At 44.4% G+C, this 13,527-nt stretch overlaps 1 protein-coding gene and 1 long non-coding RNA gene across 2 annotated transcripts in view; one reads left to right on the top strand and one right to left on the bottom strand.

Annotated features, from left to right (window-relative positions):
• The window catches only part of LOC102005911 (gamma-aminobutyric acid receptor subunit rho-2), a 43,633-nt gene extending 35,727 nt beyond the window's left edge, over nucleotides 1-7,906 (top strand). Inside the window, exons 7-9 of the mRNA XM_005377748.2 lie at nucleotides 499-651; nucleotides 1,801-1,997; nucleotides 5,311-7,906. Coding sequence (XP_005377805.1) covers nucleotides 499-651; nucleotides 1,801-1,997; nucleotides 5,311-5,619 — 659 coding nt within the window. The 3' untranslated portion in view covers nucleotides 5,620-7,906. The remainder of the gene's footprint in view (nucleotides 1-498; nucleotides 652-1,800; nucleotides 1,998-5,310) is intronic.
• A 2,448-nt stretch (nucleotides 7,907-10,354) lies between these two features.
• Nucleotides 10,355-12,737, bottom strand: LOC106147821. Its single transcript, XR_001232806.1, has 3 exons — nucleotides 12,223-12,737; nucleotides 10,665-10,794; nucleotides 10,355-10,440 (listed from the first exon to the last, which is right to left on the bottom strand). It is a non-coding gene; the product is annotated as an uncharacterized LOC106147821 (long non-coding RNA).
• Between the last annotated feature and the right edge of the window lie 790 nt (nucleotides 12,738-13,527).

The following is a 13,527-nucleotide window of genomic DNA, read 5'->3' as shown; positions in this document are numbered from 1 at the left end:
GTGTGAATGGCCTATTACTTCTTGAGATAGATATAGAGAGAGAGTGAGTGACCATCTCACAGTTACAAGGACAGTGAGGAAACCCCAGATCTCCTGGCTCCTGCTTCCACAGTATTGGCTTCAACAATAACAACAAAACCAACTCCCACTGTGCTCCTGAGCAGCCCATCCCTCAGGAAATATGGTTGTGGTTTGCAAGTAACAAACATCAAACCAACAACTAAATCTACACCTCTGTTTTATTCTACCTTTCCCCAAACTGCTGTGAGTAAATGTTAGATAATACAACATAAGACAGGAAATGTACTACATATTCACAAGATACTTATTCATGCGAGACAGACCTTAGATTTTGGAAAAGAAAGATATTGTATTAAGCTGACTGGTCACTGAGTTTAACTTTTGCTGTTGACGGGAGCAATGTCAGGGAGGACGGCTCCCAAGAAGGAGTTTGTTTTCACCCTGATGGAGCCTCACTGGCTTCTTCTTGTCTCCCAGGCTGGTACAACCGTCTGTACATCAACTTCACGCTGCATCGCCACATCTTCTTCTTCTTGCTGCAAACCTATTTCCCTGCTACCTTGATGGTCATGCTGTCCTGGGTGTCCTTCTGGATTGACCACAGAGCTGTGCCCGCCAGAGTCTCACTGGGTAAAGTATTTGATAAGGTGTGGTAGAGTGGTTATTTTCTCAAACGATCACTAAGTAAAGGAAGACTAACAGGAATCTTAACGGATGGGGAGGTAGAGTCAGAGGAAGCAACTTCTTCCCCCGCCTCTTGCCTGCACCATTCCGGTGAAGCTTCAGTCTCCTCTACACTATGAAAACAACGGGGAACTAGAACCCCACCTGTCTGGATTGAATTCATGAAGACATAGCCTATTTGGGGTACAGATGTCTGCAACTTGCGGTATTAGCAGTCAGTACTTAGATAAATAGCATGATTCTGCAAATGCCAGAAACTTATTCTGTAAATACAAAAATTTCCTTTGTTGGCCTTGTTTAAACGAGGGTATGGGGGCAGGGCCCACACTACACAACTTTGGGGAAAAGGGTGGGATGTGTGCCCTGGAGCTGTAGTTTCAGCCCTTCCTGACCCTGAGTTCCAGACTGAGAGCTTATGATTTATGAATCCAGTTTGACATCCAGTTGAGCTCTGAGAAAGGGAGGGTTTTAACAGCAAGACACAACGAGAAGCAGCATAGCAGGGTTCCAGGAATTTACATCTTCACGGGCTTAAATAAATGCAGCTTAGATGAGAGAGAATTGATTATTCCTCAAGGTTTGATAAAATTCTTTTAGAGGTGTCCTTTTGCTTTGTTTTGTTGCACTGGACATTGACCCAGGCCTTTCACACTGAGCTACATCCCCACCCCTTCTTTATTTTTGATTTTGAAAAGACAGTATCTTTTTAAGTTGTACAGGCTGGGCTTGAACTTGTGATCTGCCTGCCTCAGCTTCCCAGAGTGCTGGGCCTGCGGGTTTGTGCGGTCATGCCCAGCTCTGAGTTACTTTTTAATTCCACATCAGAAGAGACCCTTTATAGAGGACTCCTGACCTTGTCAGCCCCACCACAGAATCTACTCCGTGTCCCAAGCTGCTTGGGAACAAGCAGATATTGAGTGGGGTGTGGAAATGGCCTGACTGAGGAGCAGAATCCTACAGCTCTACCAAGTGGAAACACATCTGGGCAGTTTCTCATTCCAGTTCAGAGACACAGAAAGTGAAGTTTTGGCTCTGTGAGATTCGGGGGTAGCTCTGCGCCAGTATGAGCGGCTGATCCAAGACTGGGTTTTGCAGGCATCACGACGGTGCTGACCATGTCCACCATCATCACGGGCGTGAACGCCTCCATGCCCCGTGTGTCCTACATCAAGGCCGTGGACATCTACCTCTGGGTGAGCTTCGTGTTCGTGTTCCTCTCGGTGCTGGAGTATGCGGCTGTCAACTACCTGACCACCGTGCAGGAGCGGAAGGAGCGGAAGCTGCGGGAGAAGGTGCGGGAGGTGTCATCATGGCCCGAGCTCAGCCGGTGCTGCTGGTTGGAAGAGAAGGGGATGATGGTCCACTGGGCAGGGGCAGTGCGGGGGTGCTGCACGTAGAACAGTCAGAACCACCTTGTTTTAGAATGGGCTTTAGCTTCTATTACAAAGGATCTGAGAAAGCAGAAAGTCTTTGGGAAAAGCCTAGGAAGACTTGGGTGTAGGCCCAACTTGCCACCTAAGCAGGGCCTCACTTTCCTCATCTGTAAAAAGGGGATTACCCAACCCTCACCCCACCTTCAGCCCAGCGCTAATGCAAGAGGCACATGAGATGGCATGTGTAAAGGTTGCTTTGAAAGTGTAGGATTCCAGACACATAGAAAGTATCACTGTTCTTATTGAACGTGTCCAGGGAAAATTCTTGTCCTGTGACCGGAGGGGAGGGGAGAGTTCTGGAACAAAATGCTCTTTTATTGATAAGCGCTCTGGTCCAGTGAAAATTTAGCCACAGTAACGATGAAGGCTAAGTATTGTCTTTTACCCTTTAGGCTCTTTGGAATGACTACACCATCTGTACTAACCTGCCCCGTACCACACTATACAATGAAACAACACAAATGGGAAATTTTTATAAAGCAGTGTTCACGGGTACAGAAAGGAGAGGTCTGTTTCACTCATATTGCAATTTTCATTAATCCTAAGAAGAAATAAAATGCTGATTTGTCACCAAATCATTGCTAACCATTGCATTAATTCAAATGGTGATCACCTAAAAGGTGTAGAGATCAGGGAACACGCAAATCCCACATTTGTGCACATGGAGGTGCCTACTGGCCCCTTAGCATAAGGTGCTTTACGTTTTGGGAAAAGAGGGCATATTTCCTTTTCAAAAAAGTATTAATGCCCGCTTTATGCCTGTCAAATATTTCTACATTGTCTCCATATGTACCAACATTTAAGGATTTATCTATAAAATTATTCAAATCGTTTTTACTTTGGTGTTTGAGTACCTGTTTGAGTTTTTGATAATTTGTACATTGATTATTATCAAATACCTTCGGGTTATATTTAAATACTTTTGACTTAAAATCCATTAGACTTTCCTTTTCAAAGAATACCAAAGCCTTCATCTAGCAAACATGGGCTCTTGATCCATTAACAGCATGAGTCTTACATTCAGGCAGTCCATTAACCTAGTGCTGTACCGTGGGCCCTGGTCTTTGCTGGGGATTATAAGACACTGGAGAGCAACAGGGCAGTCTGTCTTGCTCTGTATGAGGACAGACGCAGGAGGGGGCGGGGAGTGAGAGTTTCTGTTGCACTGGGGTCGCATGTTGGGTTTGGAGGCTGGGAAGCACAGCTGCTGGAGGGCAGATAGCAGTGGAAGATACAGAATCTCTCTCCTGTTACCCTGCGGAGGAACCAACGCTAGTGATCACTACATTGGCCTCAGTGAAGCCCCTGCTCCCAAATGAGAGTTTTAAAAAGCACCTGCTTTGAAATAAAGGCCCAGGCCTGTTAAGATAAAGATTCTAGGCTGGAGGGGTAGCTCAGGGGTAGAGTGCGTGTCTAGTACATGCAGGGCCCTGGGCTTGATCTGCAGCTTTGCAAAAGTAGATAAATACAAAAGAAGGAAAAGAGGGGCTGGGGATTTAGCTCAGCGGCACAGCACCTGCCTGGCAAGCGCAAGGTCGTGAGTTCGATTTTTGGTACCAGAAAAAAAACTGAAAAAAAAAAAAAAAAAGAAGGAAAAGAGAAGCCTCGCCTCCTCAGCTGCTCCATACAGGAGCTGATTATCTGGACCTGTCTAACATACCAGGACCCACTTCTCTTTCTCAGAAACAAGCTCGTATGCAAAACAGGGGCCTATCATCACTTTGGCCTGTCCTGATTCTAACTCTAAATCTCAGGCAACAGGTCTGTTTGCAGTTTAGCAGAAAGAATTTCAATTTAGAGCAAAGAAGTAAAGATCTATGCCTTTACTGAATAAGTACATGAAAAACCCTCCAGTGACAAAACCTGACAATTTGATCAAAGTTTGAGAGCTGAATAAATGACCTCTTACTGGTTTTTTATTCCTCTAGCTATGAATCTGTTAATTATTCAGGAATGTATTCAAGTGTTACTTAATTACTGCTACTGACAAGACAAGGCATAGATATGATGAAACAATCATACCTGGTTTTTAAAAAGCCCCCAAACCACAAATGATTTCTGCAAGAATAAATAAGAATGCTTCAAGTCATTCTAATTTTGCACATAACCATCTATTTTTACATTCAAAAGTCTCAGGGCATTTGTCTGGGTATTTTATGTAGAAATAGGAGGTGAGTTGTGAGACTTCATTATTTCACTTACCAACACAGTAAATACAGAGGCCCTGGTTAGAAGCAATTAAAGCCAACAAGCTGGAAGGAATAAGCCACGGCCCGTTGCCTGTGTCCAGCAGGCCTCATGCTTTGGCCAACACAATCAGTCCAGGTGTCCGCTGAGAACCCACGCTCTGACTCCGACTGAGGGCGGAAGTCAAAGGAAATAACTTTTCCTTTCTGCCTTACAGTTTTTTTTATAAACATTTCTGTGCTTGAGGAAGTAATGGAAAGAATGGGGAACTGTAATCTAGCTACTCCACACCTAGATCCAGTATTATTAATGTTTTGCCATTTTTGGAGGAGGAAAAGGAGGAAAGAGGAATGTTAAAAAATTCTTCTTTCCCCATATAAACATTTTTTGTTGCTCAACCGTTTAAAAATACATTATAGCCAGATGTGGTGGCACATACCTGTGATCCCAGCACATGGGAGACTGAGGCAGAAGGATTGCTGCAAGTTCAAGGCCAACCTGGACTTCATAGTTCAACCTTGTCTCCAAAAAAAAAAAAAAAAAAAAAATATAAGCACAGTGATCCTTAATTCTTAAAGGTAACTCTTTAGAACAACGGTATTTTTCTACCTAATCATCTCTGACTCCTGCGCTGGGATTAGAATATGTGGGTTTACATTCCTGGCTCTTACATGGTGTGAGCTCAGGGGAAGGTATAGCTCTCTGGGTCTCAGTTTTTGCTGTGCAATTGGACTAGATCAGAAGTTCTCCATTCTGGTTGCATAGTAGGGTCACTTGGGAGTTTTAAATTAATTATGTAGTGTGGGGCCTGGGCGTGGATCAGGTGACTGATATGCAGCCGGGGTAGACTAAATGCTCTCCAGAAGTCCTTCTATCTCTGTCTTTCCCTGCTTCTGAGAAGCAGTCTGGCTTTGCTCTCGAACTGGGCCATGTCCTCTGCCCAGCTCACAGGCTTCAATGAACCCTCTGTGTTTGCTACCCATAGTTCCCGTGCATGTGTGGAATGCCTCATTCGAGAACCATGATGCTGGATGGAAGCGGCAGTGAGTCTGAGGCCAACAGCCTGGCTGGGTACCCGCGAAGTCACATTCTGACAGACGAAAGACAAGAAAAAATAGTGGTCCACCTGGCCTTGAGCAGTGAATCCAGCTCCTCCAGGAAGAAGGGGCTTCTCAAGGGCCAGATGGGGCTTCGTCTCTTCCAGAACACCCATGCCATTGACAAATACTCCAGGTTGATATTCCCTGCCTCCTACATATTTTTCAACTTAATATATTGGTCAGTATTTTCCTAGGGGATCCAAGGCTGTGCAAGCAAAAGGCATGGACATCCGTTGGTGGACACAGGGACCTGTTGGCCATGTTCCCCACACCAGACGGAGCAGCAGCTCCTGGACCACCATGAGCAGCACCTCCCTCTCAGAGGAGCCGAGGGGCCCTCCCCCAGTCCTCATCCTAAACTCACGGGTTTTCCCCTTGTTTATGCTGTGTTCTGTGTCATGCTTTACTTCTCTGGACAAAGCTGTCTTTTGTTTTTGCATGTGAAGTTGGTCACAAGAGCCCCCACTTATTAAAAAAGAGACCCAAATGCCTCCCAGAGGTTTTGAGACCCTCGTGAAGCCTAGACTTCTGTTGTAGAGGGGACAGATAAATGAAGGGCAACCTTAGGGGAATGTGGGTGGGTAACAGGAAATCAGAAACAAAATAATCTGTGATCTCATGTAACTGAACTAAGTGCCTACCTAGGAAAGAAGAACTCAGACAGGAAATGGTTTGACCTATGTGAAGCTGGTGACCCACATGCTTGTATAATATTAGGGGAGATTATTATCCACTCATTCAACCAATCATTACACTTTTACCTACCTTAGTCTTTTCCTCAGAGAACTTCTCTAGATTGTGCTCATTTGTCACACTTCATCACGTACTTGTACCTTTCCCCTCCCCTCCACCCTGCTTACCCCATGGACCCATTCTGTTTATTGGTGCTTTTACTCTAGGTCTGCTTGAAAGTTACTCCCTGCCTCCCATGAGGTTCTCATGAAGCCAGCTCAGTGCTTCCTCCCCTGGAATCTTCATGTGAGACCAACACATCTGGGAAGGATGACAGGGACTTGAGATTCAGTGACAGCACAGGGTCTTAGGAAGAAGCGAGCACAGGTCTGCTGTGGAAATCTATTTTAGGCCCATCCTTCTTCTGTTTCTGGACTCCTCCCTTCTCCAGCAGAACAGTATCCTGAGGGATAATACTCATCCTGTGTCCAAGTCCAGCCCCTTACTCTACCCAGAAGAGCCCATACTTGAAAATGATATTGCCTTCCTTCCACAAGCTAGTGACGTGTCTGTCCCTCTATCAGAGCTAAGCTCAGGATTAGCAAGACTATCTGACTCATCGAATCTACACCAAGTTGTGATGGGCCATGTCTCTTCACCCTGTTTTAGGATACTTCTGGCTGACTTAAGTGCATCTCTAGTTAGTGGAATTTCACGTGGTACAAAGGACATGATTTTTATAAGGGTGCTCTTCCTTGGAGTCAGGAGGATGTTCTTGGGGAGTGGGTTCCCTACTCACTGAAGGACATTGCTCTGTTCTCTCCCTCGTTACTTCACCAACTTCCTTCCAAAGCCTATAGTTTTGGTCAAGAGTAGAAAAATAGTCATCAACAAAGAGGGCATAAACCAGCCTTAAATCAAGTTCTAGCCTGTAAAGTCTGCTCCGCATTCATGACTCCCAGAAGCAGAGATTAGTTCCTGAGCACTGGGGTGCACATGGACACCATAGCCTCCAGGAGTTTCAAATCAGGAGCTTGTGGCTACCTGACCCTCCCACCTCTTCACCATCACTGACCACGCAGTTGTTGTACAAAGTCCTGTTCCTCTGTTGCTTCCCTGGGTCAGTCCTCCACACATTTCCTGAAACAGGATTAAGAGACATGGCCCATCACAACTATTTAAGTTTTAAAAAACTGAAAACTCAGTTCCTCCGTTGCACTAACCATACATTAGCTCAGTAGTCACAGGGCCTACTGATGACTGAATTGGACAGTGCAGAGCTATAAAAATTTCTACAATGGCAGAAAGTTCTGTCAGACAGCACGAGGGCATGAAGGGAAGAGAACAAGTTAGGAATTGCTGAGTACGGGGTTTGTGAGGCTCATCATCCATTTTGCCTGGGTCCTAGGTGTGGGGAGAGCAGAGGCCAGCTCTTTCCACAGTGCTGGGACTCATGGCAGGTCCCCCTCCATGCCACTGCTAATGAGCACAACTTCTCCTGCATGGACTTGTCAGGCCCAAGATCACCTCCTAGATGAGCAAAGGATGAAAGTGTATAAAGAGGATATTTGGATGGCATGAGGCATCTGGGCTTGTTTAAAAACCTTTGATCTCTAGAGACTTTCCTGGGCCACAATGCTATTCAAGGAATGATAATTATATTGTGATTCAATGTATTGTGTTGCTTTGGTTGTTTTATTTAATTCCAACATTATTCCACTTCCAATTGCACTGTCTTCATAAACTGTGGCTCATATAACATGGTTGCCTGTTCACAAAACAAATAAAGAGTATTTTTGCTAGCTGATATATTTGAGTTAATTCTATACCAAACATATTTAGTGTTAGGTTTCTGGCGCAGAAAAGAACCAAATACAAGAAAGAAGGCCTTTACACCGGACATAGAGAAGGGAGGGCAGCATGCGATACCGAAGTCCTCTAGGGCTAGACAAGCGGGCTGGGGTTAAAGACTCTGGCTAGGGGCGGAACTTAAGGGGTGGGCTTAGTGACGTGTCAGGAGCTGATTGGGTTTTTTTTCCGCATGTTGGGGAAGGGCAAGAGGAAGTTGTACTCCGGGCTGAGGGGAGATCACTGGGGAGATAAACTATTGTTTTGGGCTTCAGCCATGTTAGACCACCACCACCATAATAACTCTGCAATTCATACCGGCAGGAACCTATCATTTAGAATCATTAACAGTGTTTAGTAGTGTTGAACTACGTTACAATGACACTACTATATTTACCAGTGATTCATTGCCATATAATAGTCTCACTTTACTTGAGAAAAGTAGAAAATTAAAGGATGTAAAGTGGAGGCCTCAAGAACAGGAGCAGAAGCCTGAACTAAGGAAATGTCGAGAATGTGGACTGATTAACCCATGAGGCAGGAAGACCCAGGATTATCAAGGATACTTGAATGGTACTTTATTTCACTGAATCTAAAATATCGTCCAAGATAAGATGCACACATATTTTATGTGCCACTAAGCAAGAAAAAAATGTTGTTAATTAAATTGGGACAGGATGATGCTAAGTTGAAAGATGACTCAATTTCATCAATGTTAAATTGTGGGACAATGTACATGTTAGGATAAAAGAAATGGGTAATATATAAAAGCTGGTGGCTGAATCGACTTCACTGACACCAAAGGAGCCAGCATTTATCAAGCACTTGCCTTCAAGGCCTTGTACTGGGGGATGAAGGGGTGGTAGATAAATATATGAATGGGAAATACCCTTCAGTCATTAAGAAGCCTACACTGTAGTGGACACAGTTTGAAAGAAGGAAAAACCACAGAATTTGCCAGGCATGGTGGCTCAGGCCTGTAATCCCAGCATGAGGGAGGCTGAGGCAGAGGATCACTGTGAGTTTGAGGCCTGTCTGCGTTCCACAGTGAGACCCTGTCTCAAAAAAAGAGAAAAGACCACAGAATTTGAGGAGTGCTATTGGTAGTAAATTTTGAGCATTTTGCACAACTCGTCTGTGCAAGTGCCCGGTAGGTCCTGTACACTGCTCTGGGGGCTTACACCTTGTCATTTCCTGTTAGATAATGAGGTGTCTTGTTCATGTGTTCACGTTCAGTATGGAGGCAGAGCCTGGAGATGGGAGAGAAAGCACTTTGCTAACAATGTGACCTTGAGTTGTTCACTTAGTCGCTCTGAGCATTAGTTTCTCCATCTCAAAAAACAAATTCTTTAAAGAGGTGGTATTCCCGGGTCCTAGGGCGGATGTGAGGGACTGAGCTAATTAGTCTAAAGCACTGTAACACACAAAGTAGGAAAAAGGAGAAGGAGAGGGGAGTGAAACAGGAGGGCAGGGCCCGACATTCCCCAGGAGGTAGTTTTGGTTGTTGTTTTCTTCTGTAGCTGCCCCAGTGCCTTGGATCAGCTGCTCCGGGAGACCGGCACTTTGGTTTCAGCAAACTTTGGTCATCGGTGCATCCCAGATGACCTCATCCACAGCCTCTCTGGATGACTCTGACCCTCTGCAGCCATCCTCAAACAGGTCCTTGAGGAGCCTTGCTCCCATCCGTGAGGAAACAGAAAGTCTGTAGTTAGCCAGCGGGACACTCTGAATTTGCATTTTATTTTCCCTTATAAACAACTGCTCTTGCATCTTTAAGGCATCCATCTATACACTATTCCCCCTTATCGTGCAACACAAACCTAGTAGAACTTTTTCAGATGGCGTAGTTTTTATCTATTCATAACTTCTATCTTGAATAGAGTATATCATGTTCTGCATTGTTTCCCAGAGCATATTTTCTACAAAAAATTTTACTTGATATCATGAAATGCCACTAGATTTATTCATTTGCTTTCAATGACTTGCTGGATCTCCTATACCAGTTTTAATTAGATTGAGCAACAGGTAACAGAATAAAATAACATGAAGGGGCTGAGGGTATAACAGTATACATAAGATCCTGGGTTCAATCCCTAGCACCACAGGGAAAAAAGAAAAACAAATAAAAAACCATTCTTGGAGGCTGAGGCAGGAGGATGACCAGGTTTCAGTCCTAACAGAGCAATTTAATGAGACCCTCTCTCAAGAAATAAAAAGGGCTGGGATGTAGCTCAGTGCAAAGGCCTTAGGTTCAATCCCTAGTCCCAAAGCAAAACAGCAAAACACAAAAACAAAAACAAAAACCCCCCATGAGGTTAAGTAAAAGCTAGAAGCCTGGAAGCAGGTAACTGAGGATTGTATAGTAGTTCTCTTCCACAGGGTACTCAAGGACCTAAAACTCGGGCTTTACCTGTTCACTCTTCACTGCCCTGGAGGGTCTAGTGGTTTCTTGACTTCATGATCCAAGAAGGTGACAGGAGCTCCAGCCATCATTTCTGCATTTGAGGAAGCAAAGTAGCTAAAGGGACAAAGGAGGGAGAAGGGGCATACCAGCTCTCTTTCAAGGAAAGCTCCAGAGGCTGCCACACACCCTTTGGGCTCCTTCCAGCTGCAGAGAATGCCAGGGAAAGTATTTGCTCTCAGTAGGCACAGGTCTAGATAAAAACGAGATTGCAGAAGGAAGGGAAACACATCTAGCGGAGTAAAGAGGAATTCCTACCAGAGACCCAGGAACACAGCCACAGTCTCTGTGAAGCACCAGCTGAAAATCTTTGGGAAGCTCATGTCTCAGGACATGTTCAGCCATCATCGCCTTCCTCTGTTCCTCTGACTCAGATACCCGCTTGTTCCTGCCTCGGGGGTAAAGCAGACGTCAGAAATCAGTGGGTTTTTCTGAAGCATTGTGCTCAACCAGGTGCTTCTGTTATAGCTGAGCTCAAAAAGACCCAGAACATTTCTGTGTTAAAAAATAGGACACAAGTGGTAAATCCCTGCCACCATTTGTTTTGAAAAAGCATAGGATTTCTTTTTTCCCCTTCCACTCTGCCAGTTTTAGGGCAAGCAAATGGAATCAATAAATCCAAGACAGTTCGCTTCAGGACAGACTGTGAAGGCTGTCTTCTCCTTGGCACTAACTGGCGAGGCTTGGCCACTAATTGCTTAACTATTATTAGATAACTGTGAAACTGCCTGTATCTTACAACTTTTATTAATGTATGATTTGGGGCCAGGAATATAGCTCAGTGGCATAAGTGCCTGCCTGGCAAGCACAAGGTCCTGAGTTCGAGTCCTGGTACAAAAAAAAAAACGAAGAATTAATGTATGATTTGCATGCAATAAAACACACATATCATTGAGTGTGCATCTGGCCAGTTTTGAGTATACCGTTACTTCTTATTTTCAGCCACAGACAGAATATTTCTGACACCTCATAAAGTTCTCTGATGTTTAGGATCAATAGTATTCATCACCTCCTTTTTACTCCACAACCTCTATTTGAGTTTTATTGCCAGTAGATTGATTTTATATACTTCTTTTGTGGTACGGGGATCAAGCCTAGGGCCTCACACATGGTAGGCAAGTGCTCTGTACCAACAAGTCAGCCGGGTTAGCTTTGTACCTACAGAATATCTTTCCTTCCCCTTCAACTCTGCCAATTTTGCATCAGGCAAATGGAACCAGCAAATCCAAGGCAGTTCTCTTCAGAACAGATTTTGAGACGGGGTCTTGCTAAATTGCGGACTGAGAAAACTACCTGCACTCCTATATTTAGCATTTTCTGCAGAACAATTCAAAAGCAGAAGTCACAGCTCCAGAGACCATATCACTAGGGATTGGCCAGCTCTATCTCCAGCACTGATGAAGACAGACAGGAAATTACCAGTTGTACCTACATGGAACCGAAAACCAAGAACTATGACTCATAGTCACTCAGAAAAAGCAACTCAAACCAACCCATCTAAACCAATTTGCTGATGGTAAATAATAATAAAAAAAGACAAATCACCCTAAGGCTTGCTATTTTGGTTTTTATTTTTTTAAAAGAGTCAAAGAGGGGCTGGGGATTTAGCTCAGTGGTAAAAGCACCTGCCTGGCAAGCGCAAGGTCGTGAGTTCGGTTCCCGGTACCGGAGAAAAACCAAAAAAAAAAAAAAAAAAAAAGAGTCAAAGAGAGAGTAGGCATTAACTGATTTTAAGAAACTGTATGCACAGTTAATCTATGAGTCAAGATAGTTACATACTGAAAAAGGTAGTCATATATTAAATTGAACAACTTACACTGTTATGTTGCTTTTCTGGTGCATTCTTTCCTGTTACGCATTTCCACATGAGTCTAATTCAAATCTGTCATTTATGTTATCATAAAATTAAATTATATTCTTTGGTTTCTTTGAAAGCTGACAGTTCCAAATGTGGCTTCTTATTCAAAGAATTCAATCTTTGCCAAAATGCCTCTACTTCGTTCAAATGAATTAGCTCCTATAATGAGCAGGGAATCATCCGAAATTAGTAAGCGGGAAGATTTGAGTTGTCATCAAAATGCTTTGTTGGGCGACATGGTAAGAAGACTGTGTCAGAATCACTTTACAGATCAGCCATTTCCGAAAGGGGAGGGGAGTGTGCGCCGATGAAAAAGCACAAAATTTTCCTCCACTAACCACATGTGCTGGGCAGACAACTTCCTGTCTGTGGCCTCAGGTTCCCCGCAGACAAATGCTGTGCCTACGTCCAGGTCTTGTACTTGGCACCCAACGAAGCAGGATGTGAAAATGGCTTCTAAATTCCCAGGGTCAGTGAACTACAAACAGCAGTTAGCGACTCCTGAGCAGCTGAGCTGTTTTGGAGCAGTAGAAAAGACGTCTCTGTTTGATATTCAGTCATCAAACAGCCTGGAACACTGCTGGAGAGATCCCAGCTCCAGACCCCACTTCACCCAACAACTCCTGTGAAAGACTCTTCACCGTCTCTGTGGCTTCAGCATAGGTCTCAGCGGACCTCTCACTTCCTCTTCTTACTGCAGTGACGGCCACATAGACTCCCTGGAGATGTGAGAGTATACCAAACTCCATCCACAGAAACCTGGGGATTTTGTACGGTTATACTTGAGCCTGTACACCTATGGGTTTCTGTTAAATAGACTTGGAAATGAATAAAAGGTTACCTTGGACAATTTTACTAGAATTCCAGCAGAGGGAGTCAAGGCTGCACTTTCCCTGGGAAATGTGAGTTCATTTCCAAGTTGGCGTACAAAGACGGCCTGCCTTCTTTCCTTCGTATCAGATGGTGGTAGTCATAAGTTTAGTATCTATTGGTGGAGGAGGTACATAGCTAAATTTCATTGCAAATTCAGCTGTGCTTCCCAGGTGGGTTTGCTTGTTACTGATCACAAGAGCCATGAAGCCATTTGGGAGCAGCAGCCCAGGAATGTTACGTGTTCAGTGTACAGACAGTGGGTACCATTGGTGGCCGACTCCTTATCCACACTGTCTTTCTCCTTCTGGTTCGGAACTAGTATTGTTCAATATCTGGCCAATTTCCAGTCCACAGGAGGACCCCAATTAATGTGAAGCAATCAGAGCACAT

This window comes from Chinchilla lanigera, unplaced genomic scaffold (genome assembly GCF_000276665.1).
Source record: "Chinchilla lanigera isolate Chin_1 unplaced genomic scaffold, ChiLan1.0 scaffold00010, whole genome shotgun sequence".
NCBI lineage: Eukaryota > Metazoa > Chordata > Mammalia > Rodentia > Chinchillidae > Chinchilla > Chinchilla lanigera.
Note: the sequence above shows the minus strand (reverse complement) of the source record. Positions and strands in the feature narration are given on the sequence as shown.